Source organism: Lynx canadensis, chromosome F2, assembly GCF_007474595.2.
Source record: "Lynx canadensis isolate LIC74 chromosome F2, mLynCan4.pri.v2, whole genome shotgun sequence".
Lineage (NCBI taxonomy): Eukaryota > Metazoa > Chordata > Mammalia > Carnivora > Felidae > Lynx > Lynx canadensis.
In genome coordinates, this window is record NC_044320.2 from 26,207,323 (window position 1) to 26,228,982 (window position 21,660).

Consider the following 21,660-nt stretch of genomic DNA (forward strand, 5'->3'; position numbering starts at 1 on the left):
ACTTAATGGTTGGTGCCATGAAAATCCAAAGAAATAGTTTTATGGTATAGTTCCAAAGCACATTGCTTTTAACAACTACAGTTAAATCTTGTTCACTTAAATATTCTTCACAGAACATTCTTAACGTCCCAATGTAAAATCTAGTTTTAATGATAATGGTATTCAATTTTGGTAATTTAATATGCATAATTTAAGCATTCATTACTTGAAAGTTACTTATGCTATTATCTTTATATTTCTCAGCAATTGGTTTGGATTCCTGTCCCGAACCGCAGACTCCCAGCAGTGGAATGAAAATTGGAGACAGATATATGGTTGGTGATGTTGTGTCCTTTCAGTGTGATCAAGGATATTCTCTTCAGGTAAGGTGATTTTTAAATTATAGTTTTGATATGCATTGCTTTTTCAGAATATTTTAACAGAACAATGATTGATAATCCACAAGTTTCAAAAAATATTGATTTCAGACCATGTAGCATACCAAGTCAAAGGTATTAAATTTGTTCATAAAACTTATTCATGAGAATGGATTAAATTTTTTTTTTTTTTAAGTTTACTTATTTTGAGAAAGAGAGAGAGAGAGCAGGGGAGGGTCAGAGAGAGGGGGAGAAACTATCCCAAGCAGGCCCTGCACTGACAGTGCAGTGCCTGATGTGAGGCTCAAACCCACGAATCGTGAGATCATGACCTGAGCCCAAATCGAGTCTGCATAACCAGCTGAGCCACCCAAGAGCTCCTGGACTAAATAGGTTTTGTTTGCAAGGGACCAAAACTTAAATTTGAATCAAAATTAATATTTACTTCACACTTTTCTTTCTATTTGCATAGGATGTAACAACTGAACTCCTGCATCTTTTAGAATCTTTTAGATTTGAAAATAAAAACAAAGTGTTACTTAAAGCATTAAATGAAACTTCCATGTAAATAAATTCCCCAAATTAGTGAAAACCAACTACAAATACATTTTAGAGGGTCTCAAATTTATGGTTGCATAAAAATCTCTCTAAAGACCTACTAAAAATTGAGAAAAAATATGAGGCAAAAACTATTTCATATATTAAGTAAATAAACTCCTTAGAGGAAGCAAAGTTAAAAATTAATAATTTAGAGTCTTTAAAGTTGTATTACAAATTATTAGTCTCAGAAGAACAATCAGATCTTTCTGGACTTTATATTTTAGTTTAAAATGTATATACCTTAATTGACTTGTTTTAATATTTTTATTAAATGTTTTTAAATTATGCTTTAACCTATCTCACCTTGAATATTATAGCAATTTATTATAAACAGTAACATATGTGGTCATTTCATTCAATGTTTTTAACAATTTTTTACCATGACTTTTTTTTAAAGAAAATGCCAGTAAAAGTTTGAAAATATAAGAAATGAAAATATATATCTAAGCTTGTTTTTATGATATTAAGTTTGCTATGTTTAATTCAGTCTTCTTAAAGTGAGTACTGAACTGTACTGTCTTCTTTATATAGGGTCATTCTCATATTACATGTATGCCTGGACCTGTAAGAAGATGGAATTATCCAATCCCAATTTGTTTGGGTAAGTTGAGGAATTGTAACTCATTTATAAGCTTTATCAAATTTTAAAGACACACCCTGTATATAACGTTCTTCAAACATATAGTTTGCCTTTTGTCAAGTTTTATGGAAATTATATTTTGAGCTAAACATTTCATGTCTTTTTAAAATTTATTTTACATGTTTAGAATTTTTAATTCAAACTTCAATATCAATGGATGACTTCAGAAATTGAGAAAAGTTACTAGATTGTTCGATCCTTAGAACTTTTTCTCAGTACGCTGTGATAGAAATACCCATAGATCAGGAAAGTAAGTAAATATTCATTGCTTGCTATTAAGCCGGAAACAATAAGGAATCTGGAGTGTACCAAAGGAGCATGACAGTCCTTGATATGTCTTCAGTTAGTGACAGGTGATTTAGATATGGAATATATCAAAATGGCACTTGGATCTTAGAAAGAATGGACCCAATTTGTGCCCTAACTTACTGCTACTTCCAGTCATTTCTGTCCACTTTTTCATGTTTTTTTCTCTTCCTCATTTCTAGTATCTGTATGCAACCATTAATATCCTGGGCTCTACAGAGTATCTGAGAAAGACATATGAGGTGTGATCCCTATCTTTAAATCATTTATATACCATTTAGAGTGGTAGAAATAAAAGACATGAAATAAAAGAGTAATTTAGTTCTACCATTGACTACACATGATGGAATTTCAGGAAGATGAGATGATGTTGACCCAAGTCATTGGGAAACATAGTCAGCCCATAAAACTTAAACAGAGTTTTAGATGGTAAGTGTAATTAAGATAAATATATGTCGAAGATAGCCTTTTTTTGAGTAGGAAAACGGGCAAAAACAAAAGAATTGGTGTGACTTCTATGACTTCCCTCTGTATTGTGTTAGTTTGCTTGGGCTGCCTTAACAGACTACCACGGACTGGTTGGGATAGGCAACAAAAATGTATTTGCTCTCAGTTCTAGAAGCTAGAAATCCAAAAGCAAGGTGCTGGCAAGGTTGTTTTCTCCTGAGGCCTCTCTCCTCGGCTTGTAAATGACCATATTCTCCCTGCATCTTCACATGGTATCTTTTCTCTTTTTTCTCCGTTTGTTTCCTTTTTAGTTTTGAAGTTTATTTTTTATTTATTGTGAGAGAGAGAAAGAGCAGGGAAGGAGCAGAGAGAGAGGGAGAGAGAGAATCCCAAGCAGGCTCTTCACTGTCAGCGCAGAGCCTGATGTGGGGCTTGAACTCATGAACCATAAGATCAAGACCTGAGCCAAAACCAAGTAGAATGCTTAACCAACTGAGCCCCCCAGGTGTCCCTTTAGTGTCTTATAAGGATAGTAGTACTATCAGATTAGGGCTCCACCCTTATAATTTCATATAACCTCGATTACCTCCTTAGAAGCCTGAATTCTAATATAGTCAGATAATGTGTGAAGGCTTTAACATATGAATATAGGGCAAAGACAAGTCAATCTATGCCTATGTACCAGGTGTACTATTTCTGTTGAGACTACTGGAAAATATGTCTAGAAGCAAGGATGGTCTTAATTACCCAAAGATATTGAAAGCATTTAGATTTTATTTTATTTTATTATTATTATTTTTTTTTTTAATTTTTTTTTTCAACGTTTATTTATTTTTGGGACAGAGAGAGACAGAGCATGAACGGGGGAGGGGCAGAGAGAGAGGGAGACACAGAATCGGAAACAGGCTCCAGGCTCTGAGCCATCAGCCCAGAGCCCGACGCGGGGCTCGAACTCACGGACCGCGAGATCGTGACCTGGCTGAAGTCGGACGCTTAACCGACTGCGCCACCCAGGCGCCCCTTATTATTATTATTTTTTGATGTTTGTTTCTTTTTGAGAGAGAGACAGAGTGTGAGTGGGGAAGGAGCAGAGAGAGAATGAGACACAGAATCTGAAGCAGGCTCCAGGCTCTGAGCTGTCAGCACAGAGCCCCACTTGGGGGTCGAAGTCATGAACCATGAGATCATGACCTGAGCTGAAGTCGGACATTTACCAACTGAGCCACCCAGGGACCCCAAAAGCATTTAGATTTTAGATTGGATGATATTTTTTAGAAGATATATCTCTTTAGGTATCAAATAATTTACAAGTCAATTATAATGTCAATTTTATAATTTAAATTATAAAATTATATGTATATAATGCCTATTGTAAAAATTTAAATATATAATGCCAATTATGTGTGTGTGTTATGTGTGTGGGATGTGTGTGTGTATGTAACCAATTAAGTATAAAAAATTGGGAATATAAAAAGGTACAGACAACAAAATAAATGGCATATATATTTTGCTGATATGAAAACAGAGAGTTTAGACCTGTTCATTACTATATCCCCAGTGTCTAGAACACTAATTAATAAATATTGCTTAAGGAATGATTAAAATAAAGTTTTAGCATGCTACAGTATATGTGTGTGTGTGTGTGTGTGTGTGTGTGTGTGTGTGTGTATGAAGAGAAAGAGAGAGAGGTAGAGATACACACACTTTATATATTTTATATATAATATATACTCTTCCTTGACATTAAGTTAGAATAAGGTTCCATACCATAGCATGTTTTCAAAAATTTGATATTAAAAAAATTTTTTTACATTTATTTATTTTTGAGAGATAAAGTGAGACAGAGTATAAGTGGGGGGTGGGGGCAGAGAGAGAAAGAGAAACAGAATCTGAAGCAGGCACCAGGCTCTGAGCAAGCATTCAGCACGGAGCTTGATGTGGGGCTCGAACCCACAATCTGTGAGATCATGTATCCAACTGAGCCACCTAGACGCCCCACAAAAATTTGATATTTAAAATAGCTTCATGGCACACAGCATAGTCTAATTTGTGTGGTTATTTTCTCTTCATAGAGTTTAGGTTTTTGTATTTCTTTTTTTTTTTCAAAATATGAAATTTATTGTCAAATTGGTTTCCATACAATACCCAGGGCTCATCCCAAAAGGTGCCCTCCTCAATACGCATCACCCACCCTTCCCTCCCTCCCACCCCCCAAAAACCCTCAGGTTGTTCTCAGTTTTTAAGAATCTCTTATGCTTTGACTCCCTCCCTCTCTAACTTTTTTTTTTTCCTTCCCCTCCCCCATGAGTTTCTGTTAAGTTTCTCAGGATCCACATAAGAGTGAAAACATATGGTATCTGTTTTTTTCTGTATGGCTTATTTCACTTAGCCTCACACTCTCCAGTTCCCTCCACGTTGCTACAAAAAGCCATATTTCATTCTTTCTCATTGCCACGTAGTATTCCACTGTGTATATAAACCACAATTTCTTTATCCATTCATCAGTTGATGGACATTTAGGCTCTTGCCATAATTTGGCTATTGTTGAGAGTGCTGCTATGAACATTGGGGTACAAGTGCCCCTATGCATCAGTCCTCCTGTATCCCTTGGGTAGATTCCTAGCAGTGCTATTGCTGGGTCATAGGGTAGGTCTATTTTTAATTTTCTGAGGAACCTCCACACTGCTTTCCAGAGCGGCTGCACCAATTTGCATTCCCACCAACAGTGCAAGAGGGTTCCCGTTTCTCCACATCCTCGCCAGCATCTATAGTCTCCTGATTTGTTCATTTTGGCAACTCTGACTGGCGTGAGGTGATACCTGAGTGTGGTGTTGATTTGTATTTCCCTGATGAGGAGCGACGTTGAGCATCTTTTCATGTGTCTGTTGACCATCCGGATGTCTTCTTTAGAGAAGTGTCTATTCATGTTTTCTGCCCATTTCTTCACTGGGTTATTTGTTTTTCGGGTGTGGAGTTTGGTGAACTCTTTATAGATTTTGGATAAAAGCCCTTTGTCCGATATGTCATTTGCAAATATCTTTTCCCATTCCGTTGGTTGCCTTTTAGTTTTGTTGGTTGTTTCCTTTGCTGTGCAGAAGCTTTTTATCTTCATAAGGTCCTAGTAATTCATTTTTGCTGTTTATTCCCTTGCCTTTGGGGATGTGTCAAGTAAGAGATTGCTACGGCTGAGGTCAGAGAGGTCTTTTCCTGCTTTCTCCTCTAGGGTTTTGATGGTTTCCTGTCTCACATTCAGGTCTTTATCCATTTTGAGTTTGTTTTTGTGAATGGTGTGAGAAAGTGGTCTAATTTCAACCTTCTGCATGTTGCTGTCCAGTTCTCCCAGCACCGTTTGTTAAAAGAGACTGTCTTCTTTCCATTGGATGTTCTTTCCTGCTTTGTCAAAGATTAGTTGGCCATACGTTTGTGGGTCTAGTTCTGGGGTTTCTATTCTATTCCATTTGTCTATGTGTCTGTTTTTGTGTCAATACCATGCTGTCTTGATGATGACAGCTTTGTAGTAGAGGCTAAAGTCTGGGATCGTGATGCCTCCTGCTTTGGTCTTCTTCAAAATTACTTTGGCTATTTGGGGCCTTTTGTGGTTCCATATGAATTTTAGGATTGCTTGTTCTAGTTTCGAGAAGAATGCTGGTACAATTTTGATTGGGATTGCATTGAATGTGTAGATAGCTTTGGGTCGTATTGACATTTTGACAATATTTATTCTTCCAATCCATGAGCAGGGAATGTCTTTCCATTTCTTTATATCTTCTTCAATTACCTTCATAAGATTTCTATAGTTTTCAGCATACAGATCCTTTACATCTTTGGTTAGATTTATTCCTAGGTATTTTATGCTTCTTGGTGCAATTGTGAATGGGATCAGTTTCTTTATTTGTCTTTCTGTTGCTTCATTGTTAGTGTATAAGAATGCAACTGATTTCTGTACATTGATTTTGAATCCTGCAACTTTGCTGAATTCATGTATCAGTTCTAGCAGATTTTTGGTGGAGTCTATCCGATTTTCCATGTATAGTATCATGTCATCTGCAAAAAGCAAAAGCTTGACTTCATCTTTGCCAATTTTGAAGTCTTTGATTTCCTTTTGTTGTCTGATTGCTGATGCTAGAACTTCCAGCACTATGTTAAACAACAGCGGTGAGAGTGGGCATCCCTGTCGTGTTCCTGATCTCAGGGAAAAAGCTCTCAGTTTTTCCCCGTTGAGGATGATGTTAGCTGTGGGCTTTTTATAAATGGCTTTTATAATCTGTAAGTATGTTCCTTCTATCCCGACTTTCTCAAGGGTTTTTATTAAGAATGGGTGCTGGATTTTGTCAAAGGCCTTTTCTGCATCGATTGACAGGATCATATGGTTATTATCTTTTCTTTTATTAATGTGATGTATCACGTTGATTGATTTGCGAATGTTGAACCAGCCCTGCAGCCCAGGAATGAATCCCACTTGATCATGGTGAATAATTCTTTTTATATGCTCTTGAATTCGATTTGCTAGTATCTTATTGAGAATTTTTGCATCCCTATTCATCAGGGATATTGGCCTGTAGTTCTCTTTTTTTACTGGGTCTCTGTCTGGTTTAGGAATCAAAGTAATACTGGCTTCATAGAATGAGTCTGGAAGTTTTCCTTCCCTTTCTATTTCTTGGAATAGCTTGAGAAGAATAGGTATTATCTCTGCTTTAAATGTCTGGTAGAACTCCCCTGGGAAGCCATCTGGTCCTGGACTCTTATTTGTTGGGAGATTTTTGATAACCAATTCAATTTCTTCTCTGGTTATAGGTCTGTTCAAGCTTTCTCTTTCCTTCTGATTGAGTTTTGGAAGAGTGTGGGTGTTTAGGAATTTGTCCATTTCTTCCAGGTTGTCCAATTTGTTGGCGTATAATTTTTCATAGTATTCCCTGATAATTGCTTGTATCTCTGAGGGATTGGTTGTAATAATTCCATTTTCATTCATGATTTTATCTATTTGGGTCATCTCCCTTTTCTCTTTGAGAAGCCTGGCTAGAGGTTTGTCAATTTTGTTTATTTTTTCAGAAAACCAATTCTTGGTTTCATTAACCTGCTCTACAGTTTTTTTAGATTCTATATTGTTCATTCCTGCTCTGATCTTTATTATTTCTCTTTTTCTGTTGGGTTTAGGTTGCCTTTTCTGTTCTGCTTCTATTTCCTTTAGGTGTGCTGTTAGATTTTGTATTTGGGATTTTTCTTGTTTCTTGAGATAGGCCTGGATTGCAATGGATTTTCCTCTCAGGACTGCCTTTGCTGCATCCCAAAGCGTTTGGATTGTTGTATTTTCATTTTTGTTTATTTCCATATATTTTTTAATTTCTTCTCTAATTGCCTGGTTGACCCACTCATTCTTTAGTCGGGTGTTCTTTAACCTCCATGCTTTTGGAGGTTTTCCAGACTTTTTTCTGTGGTTGATTTCAAGCTTCATAGCATTGTGGTCTGAAAGTATGCATGGTATGATTTCAATTCTTGTATACTTATGAAGGGCTGTTTTGTGACCCAGTATATGATCTATCTTGGAGAATGTTCCATGTGCTCTCGAGAAGAAAGTATATTCTGTTGCTTTGGGATGCAGAGTTCTAAATATATCTGTCAGGTCCATCTGATCCAATATATCATTCAGGGTCCTTGTTTCTTTATTGACCGTGTGTCTAGATGATCTATCCATTTCTGTAAGTGGAGTGTTAAAGTCCCCTGCAATTACCACATTCTTATCCATAAGGTTGCTTATGTTTATGAGTAATTGTTTTATATATTTGGGGGCTCTGGTATTTGGCGCATAGACATTTATAACTGTTAGTTCTTCCTGATGGATAGACCCTGTAATTATTATATAATGCCCTTCTTCATCTCTTGTTACAGCCTTTAATTTAAAGTCTAGTTTGTCTGATATAAGTATGGCTACTCCAGCTGTCTTTTGGCTTCCAGTAGCATGACAAATAGTTCTCCATTCCCTCTCTCTCAATCTGAAGGTGGCCTCAGGTCTAAAATGAGTCTCTTGTAGACAGCAAATAGATGGGTCTTGTTTGTTTATCCATTCTGATACCCTATGTCTTTTGGTTGGCACATTTAGTCCATTTACATTCAGTGTTATTATAGAAAGATACGGGTTTAGAGTCATTGTGATGTCCATAGGTTTCATGCTTGTAGCGATGTCTCTGGTACTTTGTCTCACAGGATCCCCCTTAGGATCTCTTGTAGGGCTGGTTTAGTGGTGATGAATTCCTTCAGTTTTTGTTTGTTTGGGAAGACCTTTATCTCTCCTTCTATTCTAAATGACAGACTTGCTGGATAAAGGATTCTCGGCTGCATATTTTTTCTGTTCATCACATTGAAGATGTCCTGCCATGCCTTTCTGGCCTGCCAAGTTTCAAAAGAGAGATTAGTCACGAGTCTTATAGGTCTCCCTTTATATGTTAGGGCACGTTTGTCCCTTGCTGCTTTCAGAATTTTCTCTTTATCCTTGTATTTTGCCAGTTTCACTATGATATGTCGTGCCGAAGATCGATTCAAGTTGCGTCTGAAGGGAGTTCTCTGTGCCTCTTGGATTTCAATGCCTTTTCCTTCCCCAGTTCAGGGAAGTTCTCAGCTATTATTTCTTCAAGGACACCTTCAGCACCTTTCCCTCTCTCTTCCTCTGCTGGGATACCAATTATGTGTTTATTATTTCTTTTTAGTGTATCACTTAGTTCTCTAATTTTCCCCTCATACTCCTGGATTTTTTATCTCTCTTTTTCTCAGCTTCCTCTTTTTCCATAATTTTATCTTCTAGTTCACCTATTCTCTCTCTGCCTCTTCAATCCGAGCTGTGATCATTTCCATTTTATTTTGTATCTTGTTTAAAGCGTTTTTCAGCTCCTCGTGACTGTTCCTTAGTCCCTTGATCTCTGTAGCAAGAGATTCTCTGCTGTCCTCTATACTGTTTTCAAGCCCAGTGATTAATTTTATGACTATTATTCTAAATTCACTTTCTGTTATATTATTTAAATCCTTTTTGATCCGTTCATTAGCTGTTGTTATTTCCTGGAGATTCTTCTGAGGGGAATTCTTCCGCTTGGTCATTTTGGATAGTCCCTGGAGTGGTGAGGACCTGCAGGGCACTTCCCCTGTGCTGTGGTGTATAACTGGCGTTGGTGGGCGGGGCCACAGTCCGACCTGATGTCTGCCCCCAGCCCACTGCTGGGGCCACAGTCAGACTGGTGTGTGCCTTCTCTTCCCCTCTCCTGGGGGCGGGATTCACTGTGGGGTGGTGTGGCCCGTCTGGGCTACTTGCACACTGCCAGGCTTGTGGTGCTGGGGATCTGGCGTATTAGCTGTGGTGGGTAGGCAAGGTGCACGGGGGGAGCAGGAGGGGCAGGCTTAGCTCGCTTCTCCTTAGGTGATCCACTTCAGGAGGGGCCCTGTGGCAGCGGGAGGGAGTCAGACCTGCTGCGGGAGGGTTGGCTCCGCAGAAGCACAACGTTGGGTGTTTGCTCAGAGCAAGCAAGATCCCTGGCAGGAACTGGTTCCCTTTGGGATTTTGGCTGGGAGATGGGCGAGGGAGATGGCGCCGGCGAGCACCTTTGTTCCCCGCCAAACTGAGCTCTGTTGTCCAGGGGCTCAGCAACTCTCCCTCCCTTTGTCCTTCAGCCTTCCCGCTTTCCGAGCAGAGCTGTTAACTTATGACCTCCCAGACGCTAAGTCGCGCTTGCTGTCAGAACACACTCCGTCCGGCCCCTCCGCTTTTGCCAGCCAGACTCGGGGGCTCTGCTTGGCCAGCAGGCTGCCGCTCTGCCCCGGCTCCCTCCCGCCAGTCTGTGCAGCGTGCACTGCCTCGCCGCCCCTCCTACCCTCTTCCGTGGGCCTCTCGTCTGCACTTGGGTCTGGCGACTCCGTTTTGCTAATCCTCTGGCGGTTTTCTGGGTTATTTAGGCAGGTGTAGGAGGAATCTAAGTGATCAGCAGGATGCGCGGTGAGCCCAGCGTCCTCCTATGCCGCCATCTTCCCAGTTCTCCAGGTTTTTGTCTTTCAATATACATTTGTAAGTCTTTTAGCATTCCTTCATGCATTCCCTAATTGTTTACTTAGAATTTTACCTAAGTAGATTATTTATGTCATTGCATATAACTATTTAAAGCTTGGATAATTTATGCCACATTGCTTTCAGAAGTTTGCATCAATTTAAATACCATCTCAGTATTATATGACAATTTTTATCCTTCTGTATTATTAGCACCAATTATTACTCTTACCAATTTACTAATTTTTTAGGTGAAGTATTGCGTTTTGATTAAATCTACATTTTCATTGTATACTGTTATCAAGAGAAGTATTAGATGGAAGTGATAACTTAATAAAATTTAACTAGGGAGTTTAAATTTCACCAAATAGGAAAAAATTGATATGAAACTGTACGGAATACTTACTAGATGTTGATGCCCATATATCAATATTCACATTTCAGTTAAGATACAATAGCTATGTATGCTCAGCGTATTATTATTTGAGCTTCTGTTTGCTCACCTACTAAATGGGACAATAAGGTCCACATCATATGGCTATTGTAAGAATTAATTGAAAGAAAGAATGTGTTTAAAGTATTTAGCACTGAACCCAGAACACACAGGCATTAAGAGTGGTAGCTATTATCATGAAAAATAGCCAGTAACTGAAGCGTCCAATAATGGGGAAGAAATTTTAAAAAAAGGAAGTGAGCATTATAATGGAATATTTAATGACATGACCAAAGTTTACAATATATAGTTAAATGTAAAAAGGCTTAAAGCAATTCACTGTAGGAACCTATTTTCATTGTATATACACACACATGTATAAACAAACATACATATATATTTTTCTGCAGAAGAAAAAATATAAAGATAAATAGGTTATCTAGGGGTAGTAAAGTTAGAGAGCACTTTTATTTCCTTTTCTACTCACTTGTTTGTATCCTATAGATTGTAGACAATAAGCTTGTACTGTATTTGATAGACAAAGTATTTAAAGTGACATCATGGCCACATCATAAGGATAAACAGAAGGCAGGAGGCTGATTCAGATAATGTCCTACAGCTCCAGTCATCATGTAATAAGGTTACAGCCTTGTGAACTGGAAAATAAACAATCTGCCAGATATTCTGGTGGATGGAAGGAAAAATCACTTGAGATTTTTAGGGGATAGAGGCAAATCAGAAAGAAGAATCAAAGATGTTCTTATCTGAGAGGACTATGGTAGTGTTCATCTTGGAGGCTATAGTTGTGTCTTCAACTAAAAGAGTGAAATGGGGCCCAGTAGAGTCTACTGCAGAGCCACTAGCAGGACACAAAGAATTGTCATTAGAGACGTACGTGTGTGGAGATTGCAGAGACACTGAATGAGTACGCATGAATGTGGAGCTGAAGGAAGATGCATTTTTTGGATTCTTCTTCATGTCTTTCATGACGTGTCATTCTTTCTTTCTCCTTCATGAGTTCTTTGCTCTTCATTTCCTTTCCTTCTTTTCTCCTCTGATTTTGGGATTTAAACTCTAGAGAGGTGAGTAACACAGAGGTTGGGATTTTCAGGTCATATCTAAAGAGATAGAAAGTAGCAGAATCGAAGGGGCAATGAGCAGCTGAAAGATGAGATGTTGAAGGTAATAAAGCAAGAGAGCATCCTTGTACTCTTTTACCCAAAGCTCACAATAAAGCAACACAAACCTACAATGCACTCTTGCCAAAACTAATAATATATATATATATATATATATATATATATATATATATTTGCTTCTTTTTTAAACTTTTATTTATTTATTTTTGAGAGAGCATGAACGGGGGAGGGACAGAGAGAGGGGGAGACAGAGACTCCCAAGGAGGCTCCCGGCCATCAGTGCAGAGCCTGACTGACACAGGGCTTGAACTCATGAACCGTGAGGTCATGAGCTGAGCTGAAATCAAGAGTCAGATGCTTATTGACTGAGCGTCCCAGGTGCCCCTTAAAAATATATTGGAATGGCCAAAATATTTTCTCTACCACTCATTAATCATCAGACTGTGATAAATATATATGAACAGTCACACTTTAGAAAAAGGAATTTTGGAACATTAATTGTCTCTATATGATGGAAAATTGCTCTGGTTTAAGGATGGATTAGTGGAGATTTCAGAAAGATAAGAAAGTGTGCAAGTGTCTCTTTAGAGCTCAAAGGTAATCACAGTTTGAAAGAAAGGTTTATATGAAGATTGCTATATATTATATATTATACATATGACTCCCTGGTAAAATCTATTTGATATAATTCATTCAGTTCACATAAAGATAGCTGTCAAAGAGTTACTGATATGCAAAACACGAGTCAAATTTTTACTGAATTTGCTTTTATGATATATAATCTGAAGTTTGAGTATCTTTTGTTTCCTAACAATAAATAGATGAATGAAATCGCAGGTAAGTGTTCTATACAGGTAAATTTAAAACTTGGTGCACAGTCATGAAATTTGATTTTTCATTTCACAATTAACAAATGTATTTTAGTCCTTATATGATCAAATAATAAAAATGTACTTTTAGAGGAAAGAATTAGCTTCTAAAATGCAATGACTCTTTCAATACATGTTAAATAGTTCTATCTAATCACGAACTTGGGTAAGTATCTGTTCTTGTATCTTTTCCTTATTAATAGCAAATCAATATAATAGGGGTCTGAAACAAGCATGTTTATAAACTATGCCTAAATTCTCAAACCTTGTGCATCTTTTAACTTGTTTTGTACTTCCTATTCTTCATCTAATTCTTTTATGATAAAAGGCGGCCATATCTCAGGTGTGATATGTGAATCCCTCACATATTAACAATAGAAACCATTATTTTTCTTAAAATTCCTTAACCTTCTCACAAAAAGAAGGAGGGAAGGTTGGCAAAATGGTTCCCTCTCTAATACAGTACTTAGAATGGATGTTGTTGGCTAAATTATATCATCGTTGGAATGAATGAATACATCCCTAGAAGTACTTACGGATAAGAAATAAACTGCCTCTGTGGAAAAGGACATATTCTCCTTGTTTGATTGTATTCACTGCACATGAGCTACTTCTTGCTGTGCAATAATTGATTTAGCTTGCATTTATTGCTGAGGAAGAAAGTATGATGTCTTTTAAAGCTATTTTAGAAAATGCATTGTCAGTTGATTATATTTGATTACTAGTATGTGGTGTGAATGAGAGTTGACAATATTAATATTTATATCAAACAGTTTTAACTCAGACTTGATTAAGACTTGAAATGATTTCAACTTGTTTTTAATACTGTAAAGTATTCTGCTGTTCTGGCTGACACGGTACGTCTCGTTTTGTAGCTCAGTGTGGAGGTGCCATGTCAGATTTCAGCGGTGTGATCCTCAGCCCTGGGTTTCCTGGAAACTATCCCAGCAGTTTAGATTGCACTTGGACAATAAAGCTGCCCGTAGGTTTTGGTATGTATATTAAAAGCATATGAAAGAGTTTTCCGTATCATTAATGCATCCCTAGAAAGAAATATCAATGTGTAGTAAACACTCACAAATTATAGTTGACTTTGGCAGTTATATCAGTTAAGCAGTAAGATTTGGATTGCTTTGGGGCGCTTGGGTGGCGCAGTCGGTTAAGCGTCCGACTTCAGCCAGGTCACGATCTCGCGGTCCGGGAGTTCGAGCCCCGCGTCGGGCTCTGGGCTGATGGCTCAGAGCCTGGAGCCTGTTTCTGATTCTGTGTCTCCCTCTCTCTCTGCCCCTCCCCCGTTCATGCTCTGTCTCTCTCTGTCCCAAAAATAAATAAATGTTGGAAAAAAAAATTTAAAAAAAAAGATTTGGATTGCTTGAACCTTTCACCTGAAATACTAGGATAATTGAAAGCATATGGGCATTTTCTAATTTTATTGTTACATGATAGATAGATAACTTTATGATATTTTCCAGTTGATTTGTATGGATTTAGCCTGATTTAGATGTGTGTGGCAATAATAAATTCAATGTGAGTTTTTATGTATAATTATTTTGTAGCTCTCTTCTTGTCATTGGAACCGAGTAGTATATAGATAAATTATTTTCTAGTAATTTATTGAATTTGTCTATTTTTCTTTTTTTTTGAGAGAGAGAGAGCAAGCAGGAGAGGGGCAGAGGGGAGAGAGAGAGAGAGAGGGCAAGAGTCTTAAGCAGGCTCCACACCCGGCACAGAGCCTGACGTGGGGCTCAATCTCATGACCATGAGATTATGACCTGAGCTGAAATCAAGAGTCAGATCCTTAACCGACTGAGCCACCCAGGCATCCCTGAATTTATATAATATTCATTGCAAATAAGTAAGATTTTACATTTGAAAATAGTACAAAATTTCTGATTTGGGGTTTATAACCCAGGTAGTTGTATACTGCATTGTATAGCATTTCATAGATTCTTTCTCACACTTCTATCACCAATATATTCTCATGCAGCTCCATATCACATGGGTCTGTATATGCTAAGTAGAAGTGATAGATGGATGATAGACTTGTTTATTAAATCACAGAAGAGGAGGATGGGTAGACTCCCTGTGAAGCACCCACAAACTTTGTGGATTTCGAGCAATTAAGAAATTCTGTACTATTTCACTTATTGCGGACTGAATTTAGCACCTCATTGCCCAAAGACATCTATGGTCTCAGAATAAAAATTCGTATTTAAATATTTTACATAACTAAATATTTTACATAAATTCACAGAAAATTCGTTTTGACAATTCCTTACTGAGTATGTATTATAATCCAAGTACTATGCTAAGCTGGGAATAAAATGCATAGTGAAACAGACTTTGTACCTTTCCCCAGATAAGTTACAGTCATAATAAGGAGACAGATAGACAAATGTTATTACAATAAACTATAATAAAGAACATAGGATTGTAATTATTACAGATATCCAGCCTCATCCAGGAAATGCAGAAAAGTCTTGTTAGAAGAATGATTCCTAATTGTGACTTTATAGATAAGAATCAGCCCAACAAACAGGGTCAGTCTGTGGGGGATAGAAATTCTAGGTAAACAGAGTGACATGGAAATATGCAGATGAAAAACTAAAGAAATTCCACAATAAAAAAAATTCTCTCTTAAAAATAAAAGATTATTCTGGCTACAACATGGGAATTCACTCTGAAGTTCTAGGCAAATTCTGTGTCCATTCATTGAACGACAATAACAATGCTAATGGATAATAGGTTTGAACCTATATGGTTATTTTTATGTGTCTTTTACCAGTCACTTAAGAGGACTCATCCAAGTTGCTTATGGAGCTAAATGAATTATTTTAAAATAAATTATTAAGCATTTTTTATTAGAGTCATCATATCAACTTACCTTTTGTTAATACTTCCTTGATTTTATGTTTATGTTTATTTTTTTATTTTTATTTTTTTATTTTTATTTTTTTTAACGTTTATTTATTTTTGAGACAGGGAGAGACAGAGCATGAACGGGGGAGGGGCAGAGAGAGAGGGAGACACAGAATCCGAAACAGGCTCCAGGCTCTGAGCTGTCAGCACAGAGCCCGACGCGGGGCTCGAACTCACGGACCTCGAGATCATGACCTGAGCCGAAGTCAGACGCTTAACCGACTGGGCCACCCAGGCGCCCCAATACTTCCTTGATTTTAAAAACCAAGTTCATTAAAATTGAAAGTAATACACATCTCTATTTTAAAAATGAAAACATTAGAGACTTTCTGATTTGATTACATTTAAATAATGCCACCATTTTCTTTGAGTTTTGGTTAAATCAAAAATTAGTTCTAATGTATTTCAAAAAGGTACTTTGTAATTTTTGAAAAGAAAATTGAATATATTTTAAAATGAAAGGAGCAGTTTTTTACGTCCCTAAAACACTTGTTGACAAAATAATTTTTGAAAAGGAGGCTCAGGGGAAGTGTTTAGAAAAAATATGCAATTCTTGGAACCTCACATATTAAGGTAGTATGTTCAAAGTTCCAAGAATTTGTATAATTGTACAGAAACTTGTTTAAAATTTTAAAGCCTATTGTGAATGTTTCCCAAATGTACTTGCCTATAAAAGTTTTTCCCTATGTGACAAAAACTTTTTGTGGCACTCTTTTTCCAGGAACAAAACGTGACGTTAGGTGAGAACTCCAGTGTAATCATTCAGAGCAAGAGTCCAAGAGCCAGGGGGTCTGAGTTTGAATTTCAGCACTTTTAGGTCACTGTGTAACTTAGCATATTGGTTAGCTTCTCTGTGCCTCAGTTTCCTCATTCTCATGAGTACCTGTGAACATTAAATAAATTAGCACTTGAAGAAATAAAATAAATACATAAACACTTAAAAGAGTGTTTAGCAAACACTCGATAAATGTCAGATTTTATTACTAACAAGGTGGAGAATGATAGTTGTAGTAAAAATACCCTCTAATTCACTAAAATTGAGTATTAATTGAATTAGGCGAACATACCTCAGTGAGGCTTTTCTTTTTTCCATCTCAGAGACCTTTCACTATCTCACATTTGTATGTTTATAAAGATAGTGAGACTGCATTGCAATATGACAGCATATAACAATGATCACTAGATTTTATTGAGACTAGTATATAAAAATCAGAATTATATTCTGATAAAATAGTAAAGAGCATGTACATAAATTACATGCCTCAAAATGATATGTTGAGTAAGGTAGTGTATCTCCTATAGATGAATGACTAATTTCTAATGCAATTGTGGAGTTTGATTATGTTAATAAATAAAAACTGCAATCATACTTTGGCTTCAAATTGGACTACTACAAAATGCATATTTACTGAATGACTTTTTAGTTTTAAAAATTGCTTGATACAATTTTAAATGGCATTAAAGAGTAAGAAAGCCATTTTTTTTTAATGGTTTTTGCTATGGCAACATTATAGTAAAGTGAAAGAGATATTCCCATGTGACAAGTAGTGGGCATTTGAGAGCAGTATTCTGTTACTTTGAACTATGGCAAAGCTAATTGCCCTAGCAAACAGCAAACCCATGGCCCAGATCTTGAGAGTATGGCTCTTAACCTGAAAGGAAACATATAACTACAGTATTTGAGTGTGCTTTGTGCATTTAATCGGATAAAGCAATAAAGTACTGTTATTTGTTTTTCTTTTTTAGGTGTACATCTACAGTTTGTAAATTTTTCTACAGAAACCATACATGATTATTTGGAAGTAAGAAGTGGATCATCAGAAACTAGTACTGTTATTGGCCGACTGAGTGGTCCCCAAATACCATCTTCCCTATTTAGTACGACTCATGAGACCAGTTTATATTTTCACAGTGACTATTCACAAAACAAACAAGGGTTCCACATTGTATACCAAGGTGAGAATAACAGCAAAAGTAAAAGCTTATTTAGCTCCAAATCGACTAGTAGCAATCTAACTATTTTCTATATTCTGTTTTAGAAAGAGAAAGGAACCTACACTAAGTCAAGCCTCAATTAGGCAGATGTTTTTAATATTGCAATTTTTGGGCAACTGTATAGGGGAGATGATGTCTGTCTGAGCCCTTGGAAAATTCTAAGCACGAAAACAGGATTCAATTGGTCTTAATATACAATTAAAATAAGCAAGCCAAGGCAAGGCAGTTAAGCAAGGCAAGCTGGATATCAAAGATGTAACTTTGCTCATATATTAAAATAAGCATATTGAAAGATATTTTGTAGTACTCATGCAATCTTTGTAAAATTATTTTCTTTCTACTTCATCATGACAGAATATGGCATTCCTTCATTCCATTCCATTTCCTTGAGTATATAAAATAAATACTTTGACAATCATATTATTTTAGTCCTATTTCTATTATAAAATTGCTGCATAACCCTTGGCAAGATTGTTACCCCTTTTGAGTAGAGACCCAGCCTCAAGTGTTAACTCTCCAGATCCAATCTAAAATAGACTAGAGCTCCACTCCGTTACTTTATTTGCATGATGGAGTTAGTAATAGTACGTCCCAGATTAATTGTTGTATATGATGAAATTAATTTGAAATATGTGCCATGATATATACCATTAGTAAATATTTAGTGCATTTTAGCTATGTTTATTATTATATTATTTCAGATTTTTTAAGTCTAGTATTTAAAATTAAATATTTAAAGTTGTATTTTATGCAATGTAGTTCCAATGACTACAATTTTTAATCATAATATAATTACATCTCACAATAATATATATCAATAATATATACTATGTTATATATTATATGTTGCTATAATATATTATATATTACATGTTGGCATAATATATTATATATTATATGTTGGTATAATATATCAATAATAATATCACAATTACATCTCTGCCATAATTATTAAAGTATTATACGAGCATGTGACACTTTTGGATGTGAGCTCCACAAGAGCAGGCATCTTTGTCATGTTCATCGATGTATCTCAAGTGCCTAGAATAACAGTAAGAGCACAACAAATATTTACCGAATAAAAGTAGATACCCCAAAGGAAATTTAAGAATAGTTAAAATAGAACATCCAACTACATGGTTCTAAAATAATTACAATTTGCATTGTGCTTGCATACAAAATTTAAGAGCACAGGATCACACATCATCCTTTACATAAAATAGAAATCATTTCTGCCACCTCTCAGTGCAGAATCAACCATGTTCCCAAGGAATTTAATTATTTCAAAAACAGTTGGGCAACTGATTTAAGTTTCTTATTTGCTGCTAGAAGACACAGAGCTATATTTGTAGTCCCTCTCTAGCAGGTGTTCAGGGCCTTAAGCCAAGCACTTTGCTACTTACCTTAAACCAGGCTTCGTCTTCTTTTTTCCTGCCTTCTTTTTCCTGCTGCCTCTCAAAACAATGCTCTCATCTGAATGATGTAAAACTAGAATTTGAACTTTACTAACTGCATTTTTCAGTCAATGTGCCCTTGAAAAAAGATTCATTAATTGGATAATAAAAGTGTAAAAGATATAGAATTTTTACTATTATTGATATAATATTAATATTTTTGACATGAGCCATAATGTGTTAACAATGATCACTAAATATTGTGAATTATATTGAATTTTAAAACTATCTTTTCTTTAATGCATTTATATCAGTTGAGTTAATAGCATTTTTGAGAAATAGGTTAATTTATACAGATTCAAAGAATCAATGTTACTTTTGGATGATTTTGTGATTAGCTTTTAAGAACTTTCTGAATTTTGGAAAAAAAGAATATCATACAATTCAGTATATTTTTCTACTGAAAAAATGGCTGCCAAGATTAATATTTTACTGGCGACTTTATTGTGATGTTAAGCCCCCTATTGTAAATTTTATGGGGTGAGAACTTTTTCCTGAAAATTTAAAATCTATATTTCCTTATTAAGGCAAAAAGCTTAGAAAATAAAATGTTATAGAAGTTATCACAGGATTATATATCTGTCTGAGTCTTATCCTGCTCCAAAGTATCTAATTACCTAAATTTATTGTGATACTCTTTCACAATATATGGAAGTCAAATCATTATATTGTATACCTTAAACTCATGCAACACTGTATGTCAATTATATCTTAATAAAACTGGAAAAAAAAACCTTTTTAAACGTGAGAAAGGGTTTATTTAGTAGAGTAACAAATTCTGACTCCTAATCATCAAATAATACACATTTGTCTTAAACTGGAATGACTCCTTTGGCTTTGATATTTGTGTGTGTGTGAAATATGAATTCAAATAAAAAAGACAAAGAATAAAAGCACTTAACATATTAAATGGATTGTTTATTAATTCTGAAATATCTACTTTTAAAATTTGAGTTATATTTTTAATAAACAACTAAAGGTTACATATTCAAGTATAAATGCAGTTTTGATTTGGGGAATTTAGAATTCAATGGTCAGGAGCAAAATATTTCTGACCACTGATAATTTAAATTTTATTAATTACAATATAATTGTGAACTTCTTGAAAACAAAATCCCAAATATTAATAATATTGATATGAGTATATGAATATTTATGCTGTGTATAGTTTCAAAATTTATTTAGTAATGCTCATTAAACACCTACCGTGTAAAAGGCAATGGACAAAACTTTTAGTATATAGTGATAAATATAATAGGAGCTTTGATTTCATACAGAGTGTAGTACAAGAGAAGTATGAACATATAAACATGCAGTTATACTAAGCCAAAAATATCATGATAACTGAAATATAAAATTTATATTAGAAGGAAATGTGTTTCCTAATATTTTATCTTATTAAATAACTTATTTGGAGAAATTGAACAATGGGATATTATGGTTTGTTTGGTTTTTTTTTAGAGAAAAAATAGTAAAAATTTAAAAAGTCTCAGAATTAGGCTTACACATATGTCTATTCTATTCTGTGTACATGCAATGTAACCACGAAGCAATTGCATTCTATGGATAGGAATTAGAATATGTCTGATTAAATTTGTACAAGTAACTTACATTTTCATTGAAAGTTATAATTTAGATAGGTTGCATAAATGGGTGTAGCAACTGAATGCATTTCTATGAATCGTACTAACATTTTAAATATGACAATTATAGACACAAGAAGTTTATATCTCACTGCCATTGACATCACTTATTATAAATCTGAATTACTATTTTTAACCATCAGCAGGCAGTGCTGCATTCATTTTGCAAGTTGCAAATAGTACCCGTCTGTGGTATTCCGACATTCAGCAACGAAAATCGTTTTCCTTTTTCCCTTTTCCAGCCTATCAGTTGCAATTCTGTCCTGATCCACGCCCGTTTCGAAATGGTTTTGTAATTGGCAATGATTTTACTGTGGGTCAAACCATTTCATTTGAATGTTTCCCTGGATACACACTAATTGGAAATTCAGCTCTCACTTGCCTTCATGGAGTGAGTCGTAACTGGAATCATCCACTTCCAAGGTGTGAAGGTATGCTTCTAACTTGAAGCTATGTTTTAGGTGATATCGTCTGTGTTTCATAATTTTTGTCTTGGCACTCTATTTTGTCTTCCTTTTCAACTAGCATGTTAAATGTGTAATCTTTCTTTCAGTTGAGAATTAGAGTCAGGTCAAAACCCTGAAGGCTCCAAAATGAATAACTGATTTCATCATTATTGGCAGGAATTCTAACCTTCTCCATTAGAAGTGAAAATGTAGTTGATTAACACTTCAGAGCTTCTCCTGTGTCTCTCTGAGTGCGTGTGCCTGTATTTAATAATCATTCTTATACAAGCCAATAATGCAGCTATCGCTACTGAATTTGGGCTCATTTTTTCTAAAAATCCTTTTGAATAAAAAGGACTTGAACCTTTTATAAGGCTTTGTATGTATACA

General features: G+C 35.7%; 1 protein-coding gene across 1 annotated transcript in view; it reads left to right on the plus strand.

The window, feature by feature from the left end:
* CSMD3 (CUB and Sushi multiple domains 3) overlaps window positions 1–21,660 on the plus strand; it is a 1,276,067-nt gene that overhangs the window by 1,139,847 nt on the left and 114,560 nt on the right. Inside the window, 5 exon segments of the mRNA XM_030304305.1 lie at window positions 244–362; window positions 1,488–1,557; window positions 13,689–13,805; window positions 17,479–17,688; window positions 21,067–21,255. Of these exon segments, the coding sequence (XP_030160165.1) occupies window positions 244–362; window positions 1,488–1,557; window positions 13,689–13,805; window positions 17,479–17,688; window positions 21,067–21,255 (705 nt within the window).